The sequence below is a fragment of the Pyrus communis genome, chromosome 3 (genome assembly GCF_963583255.1).
Source record: "Pyrus communis chromosome 3, drPyrComm1.1, whole genome shotgun sequence".
NCBI lineage: Eukaryota > Viridiplantae > Streptophyta > Magnoliopsida > Rosales > Rosaceae > Pyrus > Pyrus communis.
Window position 1 is genome coordinate 27,585,382 of NC_084805.1, and position 23,202 is coordinate 27,608,583.

A 23,202-nucleotide genomic window follows, 5' to 3' on the forward strand; every position below is an offset into this window, starting at 1 on the left:
AAGTTACCAACTGATTATTTTTATTAATTAAAAAAAACCACAGAAAATAGCAATAAAATTCATAAAAATGTGACCTTAGAGAAAAGGTTGAATTTACATTCCAATTCAGCAATCGGCAGTTAGAGAAAAAGTTGTCCCATAGGTTCAAACAATATTCACATGCAGCACAAAAACAACCACCATCTACAAAATGCTACTATCAATCGTGCGTTAGTATTTAGAGCATTTTCAGCCGTTTGTGAGTGTCACCACATTTATCAACGGTTGAAATTAAAGATCATTCACTCATCTGTGTGTGACTGATGGTTAGCATTCATTCCTCTACATTAACACGTGAAAGAAAAACGAGGAGAAAGCTGCGGGCAAAGGACGTTCAAAATTTGCGTTCTATCACCAAAAACACACCAACAAAATAAATTTTACCCTATTTTTTATCCCAACGAATCATCTGCACAATTTCCTCTAGACCCTTCATTCTCTCTCCTTTCTTTTACCACAAAGGGCAGAGACAGGGGCCAATAAAGCCCTCTCTTTTCTTCTCCTCACAGAAACAAATTAAAAACACAATTTTTGTGTACGTACGTTCCCTGACCCTAATTCAACAAACACCAACGATGGGATTCAAGCTCTACCTAATCGCCTTCATGGTGGTATTGGCCATGGTGGCTAGGTCATCAGCCAAGGTCCACGATGCCTCGTGGGGTGTCAGCCACTTCGTGGCTCATGATGATGAATCCTTGATCGACAGCACCAACAGCAAAATTGGCGACGTCGGAGAGGAGAATGAGTTGTTGATGGATTCAAACAGCGGTCGTAGGACACTCCAAGGCAACACCAGGTATATTGGCTATGGTGCCCTGAGGCGCAATGCTGTTCCATGCGGACGCCGCGGCCAGTCCTACTACAACTGCCAAAGAAAGGAGGGAGCTAACCCTTACAAGCGCGGTTGCGAGTACATCACCCGCTGCTCCAGACGCTAAATCTGATCGAGGATCGATTCTATCCAGTTAATTAACATGGCAAATAAAAAGTACGTACTTACAAGGATATATGGCGAAGAAAGAATGAAAGTGGGATCACTCAGCGATCACCATCAACATTCATGCTTGCACGATTTATATAATTTCCTCGTTTTTGTGTTTTAATTTAAAAGAAAAAATAATAGGATGAATGTGTTTGTTTAATTATGTGTTTTTTTGTATTCACATTTTTGTGTATGTGTCTATTATTATGTATTATTAAGGAGGAAATGAAAATAAGATATATGTACTTGGGTACGTATGAATTAAATAAAATGAGGAATCAGGAGTTTTCTTCTTCTTTTTGTCTTCAGCAGCTTAATAATTTTCTATATGCTTGCTTGTGAATATCATGCATGCAAATTACGACGAACTAGTAAGGCCAATTGCCTTTGATAATTAAGGGTGGTGTTATTCACAAACTCATTTTTACTTTCCTCATACTTTTTATTAATTTTTGTTCTTTGATTTTCTTCAATTCATTCTATCCAACGGCCAAAAATTGAGAATAATGTATGAGAGATAAAAAGAGGTGTGTGAATAGCACATCCAATAATTAATTGTTTTGCATCCTTTTCCATATTGGCTTATTTCTCCTCTACTTGCATCTAGAAACAGCATTTGGTTGCAGTAGTACAAAGAAAATGAATTTAGCACTTCTTTTTTTTTTCTCTTCGTGCATTTTCTTTTTTCATTTTTTGTCTTTAGATTGAATAAATCAAATGAGAATCAAAGGACATAAAGGCGAGGAGATGAGTGGAGATAAAGAAAATGAAAGAGGGGAAATCAATTTCGTATAATAGATATATCTCTAGAGAAATGATAAGGAGACTCTGTCAAAGTGTGGCTCTTCATGAACTTTCCACCACCTCATATTTTTAGCACAATGTTTTAAGATGTTCGCACATAAATTGTACAAAAAACATAAGGTAGCGGAAACTATATGAAAAGTCTCATTTTTTAAAAAGTCAAGCATTTCTCGTATCTCTATTACCCCATAGAAAACAATACAGTGGGATTAATTAATGAGACACACATACACCCAAAATTCTTATCTTTTCATTTAGTAAAATAAAATTTGAAGTTGGTAAATTACGTAAAATCACACATAGAAATCTCTATATGGTTTTACTTGCAATTTGCTGTTCAATAAGCTGTCAATTAACATGTTTATTTTTTAATGATGACAAATCACGTGTTTTGTAAATGTGGTCCAAAAAATTGGTCTATCTAGCGTTACTAAAAAGTTACTGAAATCGAGTGCATGGTGATGTCATCATGCTACAAAGATTCGGCTAGGTGGCCTAAGGTTTTAGCGGTGCTTGGCTGGATCCCAATCCCAATCTAACCAATTACTCTTGTAGGGGTAATGCTGGGAACTAAATGTGATGATTAAATTTTGTAAATTAAAATGCATAAAAGTTGATGATTAGATTATTATTTAAGTGTTAATTAATGTGCTATTTTTTAACGGTGACGTATTATTTAATTTGCAAATTTAATCTACTTAGCATTATTCTTGTAGTATAATTTACAAGGAGGAGAAATAAACGGCTAGGTGGCTTAATGTGAGAGATAAACGAGGAGAAAGAAACGGGCCGAGGGCATTCAAAATTTGCGTTCAATCACCAAAAACACACACCAACAAACTAAATCTAAGAGTGTATTTTTGCTCATCACCATTTAGTGTGGTGTATGATCACCATCATATTTATCACCGTTAGATGAGTTTGAATTTTGAGATTTGTGCTTATCCATTACACGAATCTCGAAATTCAAACTCATTTAACAGTGATAGAAAGAAAGAATGGTAAGCATACACCACACTAAATGGTAGGGAGCAAAAATGCTCCCCTAAAATCTAACCCTCTTTTTTTTATCCCAACGAATCATGTGCACAATTTCCTCTATATCCTTCATTCTCTCTCCTTCCTTTTACCACGAAGGGCAGAGACAGAGGCCAATAAAGCCCTCTCTTTTCTTCTCCCCACACAAACAAATTAAAAACACAATTTGTTTGTGTACGTACGTACCCTAACCCTAATACAACAGACACCAACGATGGGATTCAAGCTCAACCTGATCGCCCTCATGGTGGTATTGGCCATGGTAGCTAGGACATCAGCCAAGGTCCACGATGCCTCGTGGGGGTTCAGCCGCTTCGGTGATCACGATGATGAGTCCTTGATCGATAGCGCCAACAACAAAGTTGGCGACTTCATCGGAGACGAGAATGAGATGATGATGGAGTCAGAGAGCACTCGTAGGACACTCATAGGCAACGGCAAGTTTATTGGTTATATTGCCCTAAGGGAAAATGCTGCTCCATGCAGACGCCCCGGCCAGTCCTACTATGACTGCCAAAAAAGGAAGCGGGCTAATCCTTACAAACGGACTTGCAAGAACATCACCTGCTGCACCAAACGCTAAATCTGATCGAGGGTTGATCTATCTTGTTTATTAACATGGCAAAAAAGAGAGAGAGTACGTACGTACAAGGATATATAACGAAGAGGGAGAATGAAGGTGGGATCGCTCATCGATCATCACCATCAACATTCATACTTGCAAGATTTATACAATTTCCTCATTTTTGTGTTTTGATATAAAAAAAAAAAAAAGATGAATGTGTTTGTTTAATCGTGTGTTTTGTTCTATTTTCTTTTTTGTGCATATGCGGCATGCCTATTATTAAGGAGGAAATCAACGTACGAACATATGCCTTTTTTGTTTAATCAGGAGTTTTCTTTTTCTTTTTCTCTTCTGGAGCTTAATAATTTGCTACATTCTTGGGAATATCATGCCTGCAAATTACGAAGAACCAATTAGACCAATTGCCTTTGATAATTAAGTGTGGTGTTATTCACACAACATTTTTCACTTCCCACACATTACTTGTTAATTTATGTTCTTTGATATTTTTCAATTCATTCAATTCGACAACAGGAAATTGAGAGAGGTTTGTGAGAAATAAAAAACGGTAATTGATGAAAATGAATTATGCACTTCTTTTTTTTTTCTCTTCCTACATTTTCCTTTGGGATCTTTTGATATGGGTCCAAAGTAACTAAAAATTGAACCTATTTCAAAAGTCAAAAGTCACTAAAAATTGGACATATTTCAAAAAGTGATCTATAAAATTGGACCTATTTCAAATTTTCCCTTTTCTTTTTTCGTTTACTGCCTTTTTTGAATAAATAAAATGAGAATGAAAAGACAGAAAGATGAGAAGATGAGTGCAGAAAAAAGAAAATAAAAGAGCGGAAATCAATTCCCTATTATAAATATATCTCTATTAATTACCTCCTAGAAAACAGTACAGTGGGATTAATTGATGGAACACACATGCACCTACAAAATTCTTATCTTTTCGTTTAGTAAAATAAAATTTTAAAGTTGGTAAATTAAGCGAAATCACACACATAATTTGTAGTTTTAATCTGCAATTTCTTGTGCAATAAGCTGTCAATTAACATGTTTATTTTTTATTACTAACATATTATATTTACAAATATGATTTAAAAAATTAGTTTACCTAGTGTTACTAAAAGAATAGCGAGATCGAGAGTGCATGGTGATATCATGATGCAACTAAGAGTCGGCTAGGTTGCCTAACGCTTTAGTAGTGCTTGACTCGACCCCAATCCCAATCTAACCAATTAATCTTGTAGTATATACAATACACGTCAATGTTACAACATATACGAGTGAGAGTTATGTTGTTAATTGCTTTAGACGCTAATCATATTTAAATTAGATCTAAAGACAGATTGGGTTGAATCTAATATGATGAATTGACCCAATGGATGAAGATGACCCTATCTTTAGATTGAACCACACTCTACTCGTTGACGATCCAATCTACTGATCCAAGCTTGATTCTGTTGCGTGAGGAAATCTTAGGGAATAAGGAATGAAGAGATATTTTTGGTATAAAATTATGTAATTGGTATCCTAGTGGTTTTGGGATACTTGTTTCCTAGTTTGTAGGAGATTGTATATGTTTATATATTCCTCTATGTGAGAAGAATAAAAGAGAGAAAAATATTCATCTAAAACCTAGAATTTAACTTGGTATCAAGAGCAGGTTTCGACCTGTCTCGTCTCGGAAAAAAAAAAAACCCTAGCCGTCAAAACTTTGGTGTTCATCAAATCTTGAACCCAGAAACCACAGCACCGTAGCCTTTGGAATCAACAAAGCTACAGAGAAAAAAAAAAAAAAAAACAAATATACATAACCTGCACATCTGTCCGTGCAATGGCAGACATCAAAACTGGAGATATAATTCCCATGCAAACTATATCGGTCCAAGGTGAGTCATCCAACGTCAACTCCATTCCGTTTGGGTATCGATTGAGCGACTCGAACTTCAAGGTTTGGTCGAAGATGATGGAGGTTCATGCTTCAGGTCTCGGTAAGCAAGGGTATCTAACGGGAAAAATCCCGGCAGTAGATGAAGATGATCCAGGATATGTGAAGTGGTCAACAGAAGATGCTATTGTGCGTGGGTGGTTGCTCAAAACCATGGAACCCCACCTGCTTGGCCTGTTTATAGACTTGCCCACGGCTAAAGATATCTGGGAGAGTGTCACCCAGATGTTTTATGATGGTTCTGATGAGTCCCAATACTATGAACTCCGGTGCAAGGCTACACGGACGAGACAGGATGGTCGTCAAATTAATTTGTACTTCACTGAATTAAAGAGTGTGTGGCAGGACCTTGACAGACGACGTCCTCTTCGTATGGTGTGTGGAGCAGATTTGAAAACTCGTAAAGAAGAACTCGCAAAAGATAGGGTGTATGATTTTCTTGCGGGATTAGATGGTGTGTTTGACCAAGTTCGGAGTGAGATTCTAAGGATGAAACCTATCCCCGGAATCGAAGAATGCTTCAATTTGGTACGACGTGAATCCCAAAGGCTGGTCACTATGATGGGAACAAAAGCTACAATGACAGCACCTCCTATGGCTATGGCAACTAAGGCACCTGGGTCTCGTCCACCATCTAATGGAAGTTCTCGATCATTCCGAACCCATGAGGATATTGATAAGGACAAACTCCATTGCAATCATTGTAATGGAACAAGACACACTGAAGAGACCTGTTTTGAAATTCATGGGTAATTCATGGGTACCCAAAATGGTACTGGGAAAGGAAGAAGGAGCTAAAGGCACGGGGGAACAAACGGGCTGGACAGGCCCGTATGGCAGCCACTGGATCAGGAGCCGCATCTAATGCAGCAGGGAGCCAAGCTGGGTCCAAGGCCCAACAAGAGAAATCTGATGGGAGCAGGGGGATAACTGCTGTTGCAGCGAGTCAACTAAGGCCCAGCCCGTCAAGTCCAATAGCTGCAGCCCAGTTTGCGGTGCCAATTTCAGAAGCATCTTCCAAGGAGACAGAAATGGGCCCACTTCTATCCTTAATCAATCAAATTTCAATGGGTGACAACGCAGAAGATTCAGGTAAAATCGGTACTGTTTTAATAACTTCCACCAAGAGAGATACTGGTTGGATAATTGACTCTGGAGCTACAGACCATATGACTTACGATGCATCATTATTTTATCACATGACTTCACCATCTAAAGAAGATGTCATTACAGCCAACGGTGATGTTGCTCCTGTAATGGGAGCGGGTTCTATTTCCCTTACTCCATCTTTGTCTATTCACAATGCACTACTTGTTCCAACATTATCTAATCATCTAATTTCTGTTGGTCAAGTTACTGAGCAATTAGATTGTGTTGTGTTAATGTTTCCCACATTTTGCCTACTTCAGGATATCCAGACTCGGGCGATAATTGGGCGTGGTACTAAGAGGAGAGGGTTATATTATGTGGATGATGTATCGGCAAGTCACGTAAATCAAGTGCGCAGTGGTCATCCGAACAAGAATAAGACAATTTGGTTATGGCATCGTCGATTAGGGCATGCATCTTTTGGTTATTTGAAAAAATTGCTACCGTCTTTATTTCGTGGTATTTCAGACTCTGATTTTCAGTGTAATGATTGCATTCTTGCAAAAAGTCATCGTACTTCTTATCATTCGAGTTTCAATAAAAGAACAATTCCTTTTGAGCTAGTTCGTTCTGATGTGTGGGGGCCTTCTCCAGTAGCCACTAGTCATGGGGTTCGTTGGTTTGTTATCTTTGTGGATGACTGCACCCGAATGACATGGCTTTATACTATGAAGAATAAAAGTGATGTTGGACAGATTTTTAACCAGTTCTACTGCATGGTTAAAAATCAATTCTCTCTACCCCTTAAGGTTCTTAGGTCGGATAATGGTGGGGAATATATCAATACCGAACTTTCTCAATTTTTTCAGGAGCACGGCATTCTTCATGAGACTACTTGTCCACACACTCCACAGCAAAATGGTGTAGCCGAGCGAAAAAATAGACATATTTTGGAAACCACTCGAGCCCTCCTCATTGGTGCTCACGCTCCTCACTCTTATTGGGCGGATGCCGTCAGATACTCCGTTTATCTAATGAACCGCATGCCATCCCGAGTACATAATTTTCGCACTCCTATGGCAGTTCTTGCTAACCATGTGACATTACCATCTTCTCTTCATTTGTCCCCACGTATCTTTGGTTGTGTGGCATATGTGCATCTCCATAAAAATCAGCGCAGTAAGTTGGATCCATGTGCAGTTCGTTGTATTTTTTTGGGATTTAATAGTCAGCAAAAGGGGTACCGATGTTATCATCCACCAACTAAGCATTTCTACGTCACCATGGATGTTACATTTTCCGAGCACGAGATGTTTTTTCCCACTGAAAACACTTACTATAATCTTCAGGGGGAGATGAGCACAAATGAAGATTATAGTTGGATTGATCTGCCAACTGTACAGGTGGATGACACCTGCCGTAATACCATATGCCAGCCAGCCGAGAGTTCTAGTGGTTTAAGTAGCCGTGAGTGCAGCAGATTTGATGAGCCCAATCTGGGCTTGTGCCGTGAGTCCAACAACCTGTGTGAGCCCAATCTGGACTTGTGTCGTGAGTCCAGCAACCTATGTGAGCCCAATCTGGGCTTGTCTACTTTGGATTATGTGACAAGTGGGTCTGGGGGCTTAGGGGCCGAAAGCCTTTCTAAGTCCAGCACACAAATTGGACCGAGCAGCAGCACACAAATTGGACCGTGTAGTGACAGCTCAAACACTTCAAGAAATAACCTTCCTCTAGTTGTACCCGTCCGTGTGCCCGAGGATATCCATGAGGTAAGCTTATTCCAATCTAATGAAGCTCATAATTTGACTAACATTGAAAGTAATTATGTATTGCCCCCGAGACAAAATCGTGGGAAACCTCCTGACAGGTATTCTCCGGATGGGAAAATTAGATATGCAATTGCAAAGTATGTTTCTACGCATCGACTGTCTTCCAAGTACCAAGCCTTTGTGAATACAATGGATGCTATCAAAATTCCAACAAAAGTGGAAGAAGCTTTGCAAGATCCTAGATGGAAAGAGGCAATGGAGGTAGAAATGAAAGCCCTACAAAAAAATGAAACTTGGAGCGTGGAGTCATTACCACAAGGAAAAAGACCAGTGGGATGCAAATGGGTGTTCACCATAAAACACAAAGCTGATGGAACCATTGATAGATACAAGGCAAGGTTGGTTGCTAAAGGGTACACACAAACTTTTGGGGTAGATTATCAGGAAACATTTGCCCCAGTAGCAAAGATGAATACCATACGAGTTCTTTTGTCTTTAGCTGCAAACTTTGATTGGCCGTTGAAACAATTTGATGTGAAGAATGCTTTTCTACATGGCGACTTGGAGGAAGAAGTATACATGGAACTCCCACCTGGGTATGAAGTTCAGAATAAAGCAGGCAAAGTATGCAGACTACGAAAGGCTCTTTATGGACTCAAACAATCGCCAAGGGCCTGGTTTGGAAGATTCACTGATGCAATGAAGAAATACGGGTACCAACAAGGGAATGCGGATCACACTTTGTTTATCAAACGCAGGGGAGGAAAGGTTACCTTGTTGATAATCTATGTGGATGATATGGTAGTCACAGGTGATGATACAGAGGAAATGGAAAGATTACAGGAGTATCTTTCTTCTGAGTTTGAGATGAAAGATTTAGGGGGTTTGAAGTATTTCTTGGGAATTGAAGTTGCTCGTTCCCGTGGTGGTATTTACTTATCCCAGCGGAAGTATGTTCTGGATCTTTTATCTGAAACTGGGATGTTGGCATGTAAACCCGCAGAGACACCTATAGTTCAGAATCATCATTTGGCTGTCTACCCGGACCAGGTTCCTGCAAACAGGGAAAGATACCAGAGGTTAGTAGGGAGGTTGATTTATTTGTCTCTCACAAGACCAGATATTGCATATGCTGTTAGTGTAGTAAGTCAATTTATGCACTCTCCTAGTGAAGATCACATGGCTGCAGTAATGCGAATATTGAGTTATTTGAAAGGTGCACCTGGAAGAGGGTTGATTTTCAGGAAACATGGGCATTTGGAGATAAAAGGGTACACTGATGCTGATTGGGCCGGGAACATTACTGATAGACGCTCTACATCAGGGTACTTTACATTTGTTGCAGGAAATCTTGTGACTTGGAGGAGCAAGAAACAGAATGTGGTGGCAAGGTCTACGGCAGAGGCGGAATACCGTGGGATGGCGCATGGGATTTGTGAGCTATTATGGCTAAGGATTCTTCTTACAGAGATTGGGTTCAAGCCACATGGAACGATGTTTTTATATTGTGATAATCAAGCTGCGCGAGAGATAGCTAATAATCCAGTTCAGCATGATCGTACAAAACATGTTGAGGTGGATAGACACTTTATTAAAGAAAAGTTGGATGTTAAGCTAATTGACATTCCATATGTGAGATCCGAAGACCAGCTAGCTGATGTGTTAACGCATGCGGTGACGACAAGAGTGTTTCAGAACTCACTTGACAAGTTGGGCTTAGGAGATATCTACGCACCAACTTGAGGGGGAGTGTTGCGTGAGGAAATCTTAGGGAATAAGGAATGAAGAGATATTTTTGGTATAAAATTATGTAATTGGTATCCTAGTGGTTTTGGGATACTTGTTTCCTAGTTTGTAGGAGATTGTATATGTTTATATATTCCTCTATGTGAGAAGAATAAAAGAGAGAAAAATATTCATCTAAAACCTAGAATTTAACTGATTCTAGGTCAAATATTGGATTAGGTAGGCTCGTTTGGACATTTAGTGTACCGGGTCGTATTTCCAACACATTAAAAAATTTCTCCCAAGCTTGATTCTAGGTCAAAGTATTGGACAAAGTTGAACCCTCCTAAGAATTCGTTTAGAAATGTTTTTATCATAATAAGTACTTATGGAACGTTATATACTATAAGTGCTTTTACATAAAACTATCAAACTTTTATTGGGTGTTATCCTAAAGAGACATTTGAAAGTGCTTCTCGAAAATACACTTGAAATTCTTCCTAAAAACATCGAGATTCTAGCTGAAGCCATTTAATATTTTGTCAAACGTATGCAAAAAGCTCTTCTAGTTTAGAAAGCACTTTTAGCCTTCTCATAACCATTTCCCATGTTAAAAACATTGGTGGCATGACATAGTTGATGTTTGACAGACCTTAGGGCTGGTTTGGTATTGCTGTGCTTTGAAAAAAAACTGTTTCTACTGTGTTATGAGAATAAGCAGCTGTGAAATAAAGCAGCAGAGTGTTTGGTACATTTTTTTGCAAAAATGCTTTTGAAAAAAAAAAAAAAAAGCAGTATTATAGTGTTTGGTAAACTTTTATGTAAAACAAATGTGAAACAAAAGCTGGTTTTTCAAAGCTGGGTTTTGCAACTTCTTGTTTTTGGCTTTTTTCATCCAAAACTGTGAAAAAAAGCTAAAGCTGAATGTTTACCAAACACAAAAACAACTCCCAGTTTTTTTTAGAATCACCTCAGTACCAAACCAAGCCTTAATACAGTATTAATGAATAAATACACGTATTTTTTACCAAAATTGATCCACAAGTAGGTGATGGATATTGATTGGAGAGAGGAAAGGCCAAATGGGTGTCCAAACAGTGCACATGGAAAGTTTCAAATTCGCAATCAATCCTCAACGGCCATGCTAGCATGGTGCAAAACAAGCAAAGCAAACAAAAAGCACAAGAAGCCAAGCAGTCTCTTGTTAACCTGCACTACACTTGCCATGTTTTCTGGCTTTCCCGTTTTGATTTTTCATCACTCTTTCTTTCACTCGGTCTCTTTTTCCTCTTCTTTCATCATCACAAGTCCCACATTCCTCCTCCTCCTCCTCCACCTCCTCCACTTTCACTATCTCATGTCCCCCATCACACGCTGTTTTTTTTGGTCTTTTTTTTTTTTTTTTTTTTTTTTTTTTTAAAGTCAAAAAGTAGACTTGAAAATAATGTTAGATTTCAACTAAAGCGGTCGGAGGCGGAGAATGTCATTATCATCTCCACCCCGACGGAGTCATCACTCATTTGGTAGGAGACTCTGTCAGAGATTCGGGGTCTAATAAGTTTTCTTATTAAATTTCTCACAATTAGAATTTTAAAAAAAAAAAAAAAATCATTATCTTTGTTTATATAATACAACATAGAATGAAACAATTACATGGTACAACAAAAACACAAATTAATGTTTTTTGAATTGTAAATCAAATAGAGAAATGTAACTTCTTTTTTTTTTTATGAAATTCGAGATTGTTTTGTGAGTAAAAAGAGAATGGATAGGGTAACTCATAAAATCTAAGTAGATGATGGCATGCTTTAAATCCAAGGTACACAGAATAAGATTGGACACAATTTTTCATTTTTAACTTCGACATACTTTGAATATGGTTGATTATCCAGTTCAATCAAATTTAAGAAACCAAATGTGATGAATTTGAACCATGTTATTATTAGCCTATTGTGAGGCTTAGTTCACTCTTTCACCCCTTAGTATACATAATATCGTCTGTTAGACAAAAAAAATATGGCCTTAAAAAGAGACTCGGGGCGGAGATCGCGACCAGCTAGCAATCCCATTCCGGCTCAATACGGCGGGCACCGCGGAATAGCGATGTTGGGGGAAAAATTGCCGTGTCCGTCTACTCTGGTTTGCATGATTGCTTATACACCAATTCAAACCTCCAACAAGAAAACTCAAACGAGTAGAAGATACCAGAATTCAATTGGGACCCGATAAATCGACATCTCGAGCCTCCTAACATAAACTAATCAGCAGCAGATCAGCTGAAGATCTGTTGTACACTTGGGAAGTTTTCTGAGGCCGATCACCTCAAAGCCAGATTGAAACTGAAGTCAAGATGATGCAACATAGGACAATTCAAATGGGTCCCGTACCATATTCCATATCTATAGGTCACTTTCTCACCTATTATGATCTATAATATTATAGATCTACCATGCTTAGACTATGAATTAGTGCTTCCTTTCAAATTTCGAGAGGGGATTCTTGTTGGATTCTTTTTGTGATAATTTCGGACAACAACTGCATGACATGGAGTGCGTGTGGCCGTTTGGCTTCACACAAGGACAACCTGCTTTGATATCACGATGAAATTGAGGTTCCACCATAAAACTAATTGGCAATATGAGGAGTAACTCAAGACCATACAAGCACATAGCAAACCTTGTCCCTCACCAACATGGAACAACTCTCAACAACGTGAGAAATATTTCCACACACAATTTCTTGTTACGTACACTAATATTTATTTATGTTTCTTAATGTTCTTTTAATTTCTTCAATACGAAAAGCTAAAAATCAACAAGAAAAGATCCTCTCCAGATCTCTATTTGGGTTAAAGTTGAGAAATCATTTCTCCAGTTGGATTAAAGTTGAGAGACAATTGGTAATTGATTTTTAGTTGATAGACTATAGTTACACGTTTTGATGAGTTGAGGTACCAATGATAATAGATTTTTAGTTAAGGGATCATTGCTCCAATTGAATTAAAATTGAAGAACCATTGATACAATTTTGGGCTGATTTGGTATTGTTGTGCTTTGAAAAAAAACTGTTTCTGCTGTGCTGTGAGAATAAGCAGCTGTAAAATAAACCAGTAGAGTGTTTGGTAAACTTTTTTGTAAAAGTGCTTTAAAAAAAAAAAAAAAAAACAATATTATAGTGTTTGGTAAACTTTTATGTAAAACAGATATGAAAAAAGCTGGTTTTTCAAAGTTGGGTTTTGCAGCTTCTTGTTTTTGGCTTTTTTTCACTCAAAACTGTGAAAAAAAACTGAAGCTGAATATTTACCAAACACAAAAAGAGCTCTCAACTTTTTTTGATACCAGCTTTTTTCAGAATCAAATCAGATCTTACTCATTATCTCATTCATTGATGACAAATCTTTTTATGCGAGCAATTTTCAATAAATATGATACAAATAGCATTATTTTCTGAACAATAATGAAATATAAAATCATATCAACCCTAGGTGAAAAAAATAATGAATGATTAATCTCATTTTATTTTATTTTATTGCGAAAAGACCCATGTAATAAATACAACACTATCCACAAAGAATCCAGTCTGCTCTAGTTTGCTTGCCATCTTTACTCACTGAAAAATACAGCACAAGAGTCAAGATTCCTTGCCCATTCTTCTACTCTTTCTTTGACAGCTATCCCTATGCTCTTTTTCCCCTTTCACTCAATCAATCCTCCTAAAGAAATGCTAAAGTGACTTGGACTTATGGATTCTCTAACATTTTACAATGTAATATTAATTTTCATGTTAACGTCATAATACATTACATAAAAATTAAAGTGATAGAAAGTGGACGAAGAGTTTTCTTAAGAGAGTCCATTTTCTCATCCCCTATTCATCTCCACTACTCACACGGTCACAATTAATGTCAAAAAGTTTTGGAAGTAAAATTAGATATTGCTATTTACTTCCTCCATTTATTGAAAATAAAAAATAAAATAAAAATAGAGTTGGCAGAGACCATATGAAATTGGATCCTCTCCGAGGCAATGTCTCGGGATTCTTCTGATTAGACAACACGGACCGTTAAATTTTGATCCAACGATCACAAACAGAAATTCCTCTAAAATTATAATAATTGTAATCATTGGATCAAAATCTAACGACTCGTGTTATCCGGTCAGAAGGATCCCGAAACATTACCTCGGAGAGAATCCAATTCCAGACCATATCAGAATTCAGAACAGTAATTGACCCCCTCATGCTGTGTATGGTGATTCATAATTACATTAAAATGAATTCACCCCCCCCCCCCCCAAACAACCACCACGCAAATTTGACTTATTAACTCCCAATTCAATTCATAGATTTATTTTCTTCCTCGTAAATAGTTAAGCCAGTTGATTAAGATATCCTCATCTATCGCTGCAATTTCGAATTCTCTTCACTTATACATTTAAGAATGCAAAATTTCAATGCAACGATGTTTAAAAAAAATCATGCAATTAAAAGGTAAAACACATACGGGCACTTCATATGTTCGTTACACTACCACCTTCGCGTCTCCCTTTCATGTAAATCTTTATTGTATATTATAATATTTTAGAACATATATCACTTAAAATAATGTCTAGTTTTCTTTTCACCCAATTGGCCTTTCCATATAAAATTAGTAACACAAAACTAAAAATTGAAATTTTATTCAATTTTCCAACTGTCCCTCCATTTTCTCATCAACCAAACAAGCATACGAAATAAGTTAAAATCAAAATAAAAAAAAAGAAAAAAAGAAAAAGGAGAGACATACATGAACTTTTAGAATTGCTTAAAGGCTCTCTCATTTCTCTGCAAATATTTCATAACAATTTACCTTCCCTCATCATCATAATAATCAATGTCAACATTAATAACACATTAAAATTACACAAAACTAAAAATTAAAAAAAAATAATCGAAAATTCATTTTTAATTCAAGAAGAAGATGAACCTGAAGCAGCTCTCGGCGACGTCGTCGGGAACAGAGGCAGCAACCGGGGCTCCGATTCCCGCGGCGTCGTGCTCGGGGACGGGTGCAAGTAAAAACCCTTTTCTTTAATCGCCTTCTCCTCCGCCTCCCTGTTCAAACTCGAGCACCCATTTGGATTCGGGACGTAATTCGCCGTCCCGGACCGGTCAAACGGGTCGGATATCAGCGGCGTGACAGGGCTGAGAACCAAAGCAGGAAAGTCGAGAATGCTCGGAGATAAAATCTCGGGATTTCGCGGCGAGAATCCGGAAGCTGCGGAGCTAAAGACGGGGATTAGAGGGTTAATCCGGAGGTTCTTGAGGGAGTTCCGGCGCTCGTAGAGCTTGAACCCGGATCCGGATTGTTGTTTTGTGTGCGTGGATTTGATGGGCGGGATGTGTGTTTTCGCGTGCGGGTCGGATGTGGGTTTCGAAGAGGCTTGCTTAGCGGTTTCGGTGGAGCCGGTGAGCATTTGAACGACTTGTTTGAAGGAGGAGGTGTCAGCTTGGACGAAGGTGGTCGGGTACGGGTTGGTGGGTTCGGATCTAGTGTAGGGTTTAGGGGGCTGGGGAGTTGGGGTTGTTGGGGGAGCTCCGCCGTTGAGGTGGTGGTTGCTGTTGGAGCTGCTTGTGCTGCTGTTGGAGCTGTGGCTGTTTGGGGAGGGAAGCAAAGAAGGAGTTGGGTTATCCGGTTGGTGGTGCCTGGGTGAGGATTCCATTGATGGGTTCTCTGATTTATTTTCTGTTTGGTTGCTGAGAAAGTGCGAGAAAGTGAGAAAATTGAGAGGGAGGGAGCGGGAGGGAGGAAGAGAGCGAGTGAGTTTTTTATGAGATGAGACTTTCTTTTTGTTTGGTAAGAAATGTTTTGGTGAGTAGAGTTCGGGTTCTACTGTTGTGGGAGTCTCCTCACGCGCTTGGGAGGAGTGTGGTGCGTACATGTTCTATATCATGATGAGACAATGGAGGAGAGAGTTTTAATTTCTTAATTCATTTCACTAATTCTACTAATTAAACCAATAAATTGAGTTAATTGTAAAAATTAAAAGTAATGAACCAAATGATACAAAATTATTATGAGCACTTCAAAATAATCATTTTGTTCAATTTTTTTTAAATCACATAATATATGTGTCTACAACACTCATCACGTGATTGACGAATTAACAATTATCTTAAGCCCTGACACTTGATTGCAAACAAAGTTTTTGACATTTGGAGTGAGAATTTACCTTGAGGGTACTATCCTTGGATCTACTTTGCAAATTGATCTTATGGTACAAATCATCCATCTCATAAGTTCGTTTTTAGGATTATAAAATTACAACGTACAAACTCAAATACGATACTCTATCTTTCCCACTCACAACACTAGAATAAGGGAGAAAATAATTAGATCGCCAATAAAAATCATTAGTATTATGTTTATATGCAACAAAGTTGGCTTCGTGATGAACACGCTTAGCTTTGTGATGAACATGATTTTTAATTTGCAACTAAGATAACTTCGAAATAGAATACGAGACTACAATGTAGAGGAGCGCGTGGGCGTGAGTAAAAGGGAAGAAGACAAGCTGGTAAAATGGCATTGGTGGTCTTCGGAATTTTGGAAGACATGGGTGGAGAGGTGGGGTTTGTGAATCATTTTATAAAGAAAAAAAGAAAAAAAGAAAAAAGAAAAAGAAAAAAACGTCAAAAGAGCTTCAAAGTTGTCATTGACTTTTGGAGAGAGAGTGGATTAAAGTCTTAACTACGCTACTTGACATTAAACAAATTATTTAATTAGTCAAATACCATGACCATGCATAGTGCACTTAATCTGCAGATTCCCCCACAGCACAAAACCAACTCATTTGTTATAAACAAGGATTAAACTCTAACTAAAATATCTTTAGATTTAGATGCAAACCAACTCCTATAGAATATCGCTATTTGCTCAATTAGTTAGAAGCATGTATTTTGGAGAATCTTAACGAAAAGTTTTCAGTACTGTTTATTTTAACGAAAATCCATATTTTTACACTAAAAAGTCAATCTTGATATTATTCACTTTACTTTTTATTTCAAAGTTTTCAAATCATTTTCATTCATTTTTCTTGTATTTTGCACCAGAAAATGGAGATACGTGTTCAACTTTGAGAAAGCTTGAGTATTTTAGTCTTGAGTAATGATAGGAACATTAAATTTTTAAATCATTAATAAGAAATAAACACGTTAATTGACACTTAGTTAATAATCTAATCATCTACAATCATATCATTTGGTTTAAAAAATTTGATCTCTCTAGCATTACCTTTTTAATCTCACCAACTAAAAAATCTAGCACTTTTTTTGGTAAAATAAGAGTGGATCACCTAAAAAACTAGCTTAAGGAGTTATTACAGATAATCCAACGTAAATACAACTTTTATTGAACAAGTCAACTATTTATGAGAGTTAACCGACCAACTAAGTATTTTTCTGGTTCGACTCCTGCTTTCCCAATATCGTTTTATAAAAAATAAAAATAAAAAGGTCGAACCGCTCAACCTTGTAAAATTACTAGTTTACCCACAACATCTACATGAATCATCAGTTAAAGATCACATGGTCACAAATGTTAATCATCAACAAGGCTTGACTTCCTTACAAGCTGGTTTGGTGATTCGAGACACAATTACGCAAATTAAAACTTGCACTAGTGTCCTCGCTTGTATTTTATAGCAATGTGCATCAATCACAACTGTAGTTGTGGATTGGTTTATGATTTCGGACCATACTTTGATATAACTAGATTCACCTGTTTCTAATTGAAAAGTGAAACTTCGATAAAGTTGTTTCTCAAGACTGGGTAGATCAAGTTAGAACAAAATATAAGGGATCACGTGCTTTTATGAAATGGATATACAGGTAACGTGGTCGGACATCCTTCCCAAACTTTTTCTCGTAAGTCTCGCCCGAGTGAGGTCAATTTGACGATTGGTACATGTCCAATGTTGTCAATGCAAGACACCAAACAAAGCCCTAGTATTAGGCATATTATACTGTGATCAATAGACGGAAAGAACCATACTTCTAATCTAATTGAAGTTAGAAACTAATCAAGATTTGGAATCCGAATTTCGAAACTCCTATAATTCAGGCGGATGAGAATTTTCAAAATTTGGAGAAATGTTTGTAGCCTTTGCCTTTACTACAAAGTCAGACAGAGTGATGGCCACATTGAAGTTGGCACTTGAATGCCGGATCCTAAAGTGAAAAGGAGAGGTGAATCCAATTCTCATTTATATTAAGAACTAAAAGCGAAGGGAAAATTTTATTTAAATCCATGCAACATTTTTTTACATTCAACTTAAAATTTAAACGTTAAGTGTCTATTTTACCATATTGTATAATTATTATTAAGTACAAAATGAAATTAATAATAAAACTCAAATTTATCAATAAACCCAAACACTATAATTAAACCCTACGATCACTCTTTGTTTATCCTCCGTTCATTATGGCTAAAACCCTAATAGCTGTCATAGAGAAAAATAAGTTTTTCTATTGATGGATGGTGGTTTTGAAGTTTTGAATACTCCAACCAAGGTATGACTCAATTTATAAATTTTTGTTCGTTTGATTTCAATATTTTAGAGTTTAGAAGATGAGTATTTTGGTTTTTATTATTATTATTTTTTTCAATCAATTCTGCATAATTTGATTATCTTTCTGTAACAACAAATTACTGCAGTCAATCTTTCACTGTCCATCTGCACCCTAAAAAACCAAAAAGACTTGCAGATATTGCAAGGACCTTGGATTCCGTTTGCTTCTTCTATTTTTATATTATTATTTTTTTCTTCTCTGTCAGTGTAGTCTGACTACACCCCAAAAAATCATGGCATCAATGTAGCTATTGGTGCAAATAGTATTGCCTAAAAGTCCTAATACAAAGTCTACTCCCAAAAAATCATGGCATCAATGTAGCTATTGGTGCAAATAGCATTGCCTAAAAGTCCTAATACAAAGTCTACACCCCAAAAAAACAAGAAAACTTGCAAATATCTACCTAAGTTAGTTTCTCTAAAAAGAGTAAGTGTTATGGCTTTTTAGGGTAGTAAAAACTTACTGAAATTTGGTAAAGATGGATGTGTTTATAGGGGAGTGCCTGCCATGGTGTTAGGGTTTTACCTACACATGGCTGCATCCTATTGGCCAAGATTTATGGAGAGAGTATTCTCAAAATATTAAATATGAAATAATATCTTGAGATAATGGTGTAAATATTCCTAATTAATTTAAATAGGGATTACTTACTTGAATGAAGTCAATCTTCAATTAGGAATATATTAAAGATGAGATTTGGGTAATTAATAATTATCTTTAATGCTTTGACTTTCCCTTGCCGTGGGCAGGTGAGCTATGATCAATCGTATTCAGTTGCATGGACCTTCATGGGTGTTGAGCTATGTGTGAAAGTATCTGAGGAGCCTGCCCATTTAATGAGGGCAATCTTGAGCAAAAGTTCACATTTCACCTCAAGAATTTTTGAGATCATTTTGGGCCCCACAATAGTATCTCAAATTAATCTCGCACTTATTGATTTGAGATGTTGCATGAATAACATTGTTGGTTAATCGCACACTCATTGACTTAGGTATTGTTGTGATGGCATCCCAAGCGCCACGAAAATTTTCCCTTCTAAAGGAGAAAAACTTACAAAAAAACGTATATAAAATGGATTTGTCCATGTGACAATGTCTCAAACTTATCACATGCTATCACGTATTTTAACTTTATCACATAAAATCATAATAATTGAGAAACTACTGCCACTTTTACATCCTCGTTTCATGTAAGTCTCTCTTTTTAAGAGCAGAGATGGATGAAGATTTCGATCCTTATCCTGAATTGGCCTATTAGACATGTCCATTTATGAGTGAAAATTGTAGACGCACTCATTGTGCACGTTTAGGAATTGAATTAGTTGTGAAGACGACCTTTGTTTTTTGAAATCACAACATTTCTGCATATAGCACAACGTGGGGGAGCTTGATTTGAATGTCATTGCACTAAAGCCACATATTTAATTGGGACAGAAGCTGAAAATCCAGGGCGTAATGCACATGCATGAAAAGGGCACTCTTTAAACTTGCTTTCCTTGCTCAATTTACATGAACTGGCGTGCGGGTGCATACGTGACTTCGACTTGGGCACATCACGGATGGCCCTTGATGAGTTGGGTTTTGGGCTTCATATAATTTGTTTGAGAAGCTTTGGTGTACCGCGGGCTTAACAGTTTCTGGTTTTTTAATTTAACTTCTTGGGCACGAGAGCCTCTGCATCTTGCTTCCGCACGGGTAGAAACTCGTGTTCAAGAATGTCTACGGGTCGGCTTGAGTAGGATAACTCCAATGTTTAGTGGATCTTAAATCTGTATCCAAAATTGGGGAGATTTTGAACCTAAGCTCACCAAACACGTAGTAAGCATTTGAGTTCCGTAAAACTTATTAGCAAAATGGAGAGTAGTCCACGTACTTATAAACACATTTCAAGCCTAATATGTGAAGAACGCAACTCAGGTGACGTGGAGCACGTGTGACCGTTGGACTTTACATGTGGGACAACCTACTCTGATCCATTAAAGAAGGTTGAGGTTCCATTATGAAACCAATAGGATTCATTCTCAACATATATCACAACCCGCACGATTATGCTAGCATCATTGAAAAATATCAACAAAATTTGTTGATTATGTCCCCTAATGCTTCTACGAATATTATTTATATTTATCTGTAAATGAGAGATCATAGATTCAACTTCGACTTTCATAAATAACGAGTTTGATCCCAAAATTATTATTGGCTCATTGAGTGATTTAGCTTTAACCTCACCCCAATATATATAAAATAATGGTTCAATGTCAAAACAAAATAACTTTTTTGGGTATCACCAACCACTCTTAAAGTCTATAGGTCAAAACTATTTGGGAGAAATATCAGTGTGAAATATATAGAATATGAGCAGGAGCAACGCAGTCACGAAATTAGTTTAGGATCCAAAGGACAAGCTTGGAATAATCAAGATCTATAGCGCTGGATTGTGGGGCACTAAGCAGAATTTTTAGAATCAAGAACTCTGTCCGTATGAATCTATAAATCATTCATTACTCTTTAAACAAACGCATTGACATCGCCCAGTAAACTATATATCGGACATGTCGGTTGATATATAATATCCGAACCAAAAATGCATACGGGTGTAGTAGGGTTTAGGGCATTTACATAGATTGGGAAGGAAGTTGAAGTTTTACCATACATTGTTTATTAGAAGAACAATCGTTTACATATCTTGGCACGTTTTTGTATGTGACGTCCTCAAGACAAATACATGAACCACATATATCGAGTGATATGAAGCATATGCACTTGTTTTCACAAGTGAGCCAACTATGCTCTAATATTATAAAGAAAGTTAAAGTTCTACTAACTAATTAGTAATATAAAGAGTAGCTCTACTTCTTTATAATAACATAAGAAATGCTAAAGAAACTCCCGCTCTCCTGCTATCTCATGTTTTTTACATAATATTTTATAATATTGACACATAAATTGTGCCAAAAACATGACCCACTTTTGAAAGAGTTTCCTTAAGCATTTCTAATCATATAAGGTTTTTAGCTTCCCATTGTAGGGCAACATTTCCTATCTTCATAAATTGAACATTTACGACAACTTTTACAATGCATTCATCGTGCCACAACGAAGCCAAAACAGAGTTAACCACAACTAAAAGTATGAAAGGACTTTCACAACATACATGATTGTCATCCATATGAATCGAATTGTTTGTTTAAATTAAGACAGGAAGCAAGTTTAGTAAATGCCACATTGGACTCAACTAAAACTATTGGGCTATGGACAGGGATCCTTTCTGGATCCCTTCCATCAAATCCACTAATCCGAACCTTTGAAATTTGATTCAACCGCTAAAAATAGAGGACTCTTTTAAAAGTTGAAATAATTTTAATCGTTTTATCAGATTTCAAATGCCCGAATTGATAAATTTGATGGAAATGATATAGAAAGAATACCTTTCATTGGGCTATGGCCTATGAAGTCAGTGCATGATGCCCCAAAACTCGAGAAAAATTATGGGGCACGATAATATCGAATATTACCATTAATTAATATTTATGATCGAGTAAATTATAAGTCTATGCCACTTGTTCACTTGCTTCATGTGCCATATTTAATTTGTGAAAAATCGGGTCAAATCTGAAATAGAGGGATCCAAGGTCGGCCATTATACACTCTAACCAGTGGCCACCATAATCTAAGAAGAACGGCATGGTGTTTTGTTAGATGTCACCCCAAACACCACCTCCCACAACGAGTTTGCCATTGAGATTGAGAATGTGAGTATTCTCACAATGGGGCAGTGGTTCCTTCTAGTCTCGCTCTTTTTCGTATTCACACGAATCGACTTGTTTGGTTAATTTGACATCATTCGTGTTAACGTGATAATGTCTTATTAACTTGTCCTACATTTTTTACCACTTGAAATCTATACTGAATAGTTTGTTCATCAAATTAACAATTGTCTGAGACTTAACTTTTATTGTTGAACTTAAGATGAAGACTCTAGTTCCCCCTCGGCATGCAAATTATAAAAGAGAGGGAATTAGACAATGTCGAGATATAATGGATCAAATTTTAACATTGGGAATTGTTTTTGCATGTCGCTATTGTATGATCATTATGTGGTCATTATGTGATCGTTGTATCGTTGATATATGATCAATATATCGTCGTTACTAAAAATAATCAAATCTGCAATTAAATATAAAAAAGCTAATCATTCTAGTTAATTATCTTTAAATTTAACATAACGTTCGAATTAAGATAATTCTAATAACGCAAAAAGTGAGACCTAAATACAAAAATCTCAATCTTTTTTCTCTTACCCAAAACTTTTTCCCTTGGTAGAAGCCAACTGACATCTTGTAACGTACAATATTCCCTCGTGGATCAAGGCTTTAGTCTTGTCATTGCCTCCACGTTTTCCTTTGCCTCATCCTTATCTTAGTCTACTCATTTCTTCTTTACTGAATAATGTTAAAAAAATTAAATTTGTAAATTAAATGATGTATCATCAATAAGGAAAAACATGTTTATCAATATTTAAGTAATAAATCAATCATCAACTTACATATCCTTTAATTTTTAAAATTTTATCTTTAAATTTAATCTCGTTAGCATTAGATAAGTTCAGTATATTCTTT

At 36.9% G+C, this 23,202-nt stretch overlaps 4 protein-coding genes across 4 annotated transcripts; 3 read left to right on the forward strand and 1 right to left on the reverse strand.

Moving 5' to 3' along the window:
* Nucleotides 1-546: 546 nt before the first annotated feature.
* Nucleotides 547-1,295, forward strand: LOC137730176 (protein RALF-like 19). Its single transcript, XM_068469237.1, has one exon. The coding sequence runs from the start codon at nt 615-617 to the stop codon at nt 978-980; it is 366 nt and encodes a 121-aa protein (XP_068325338.1). The 5' UTR covers nt 547-614; the 3' UTR covers nt 981-1,295.
* A 1,785-nt stretch (nt 1,296-3,080) lies between these two features.
* On the forward strand, nt 3,081-3,449 carry LOC137728550 (protein RALF-like 19). Its single transcript, XM_068467306.1, has one exon. It carries the CDS (start codon nt 3,081-3,083, stop codon nt 3,447-3,449), a length of 369 nt encoding a protein of 122 aa, XP_068323407.1.
* A 1,828-nt stretch (nt 3,450-5,277) lies between these two features.
* On the forward strand, nt 5,278-6,144 carry LOC137728551 (uncharacterized). The gene has a single exon (XM_068467307.1). It carries the CDS (start codon nt 5,278-5,280, stop codon nt 6,142-6,144), a length of 867 nt encoding a protein of 288 aa, XP_068323408.1.
* Nucleotides 6,145-13,456: 7,312 nt separating this feature from the next.
* LOC137729171 (VQ motif-containing protein 4-like) lies at nt 13,457-15,801 on the reverse strand. Its single transcript, XM_068468021.1, has 2 exons — nt 14,941-15,801; nt 13,457-13,586 (listed from the first exon to the last, which is right to left on the reverse strand). Exons 1-2 carry the CDS (start codon nt 15,674-15,676, stop codon nt 13,537-13,539), a joined length of 786 nt encoding a protein of 261 aa, XP_068324122.1. The 5' UTR covers nt 15,677-15,801; the 3' UTR covers nt 13,457-13,536.
* Between the last annotated feature and the right edge of the window lie 7,401 nt (nt 15,802-23,202).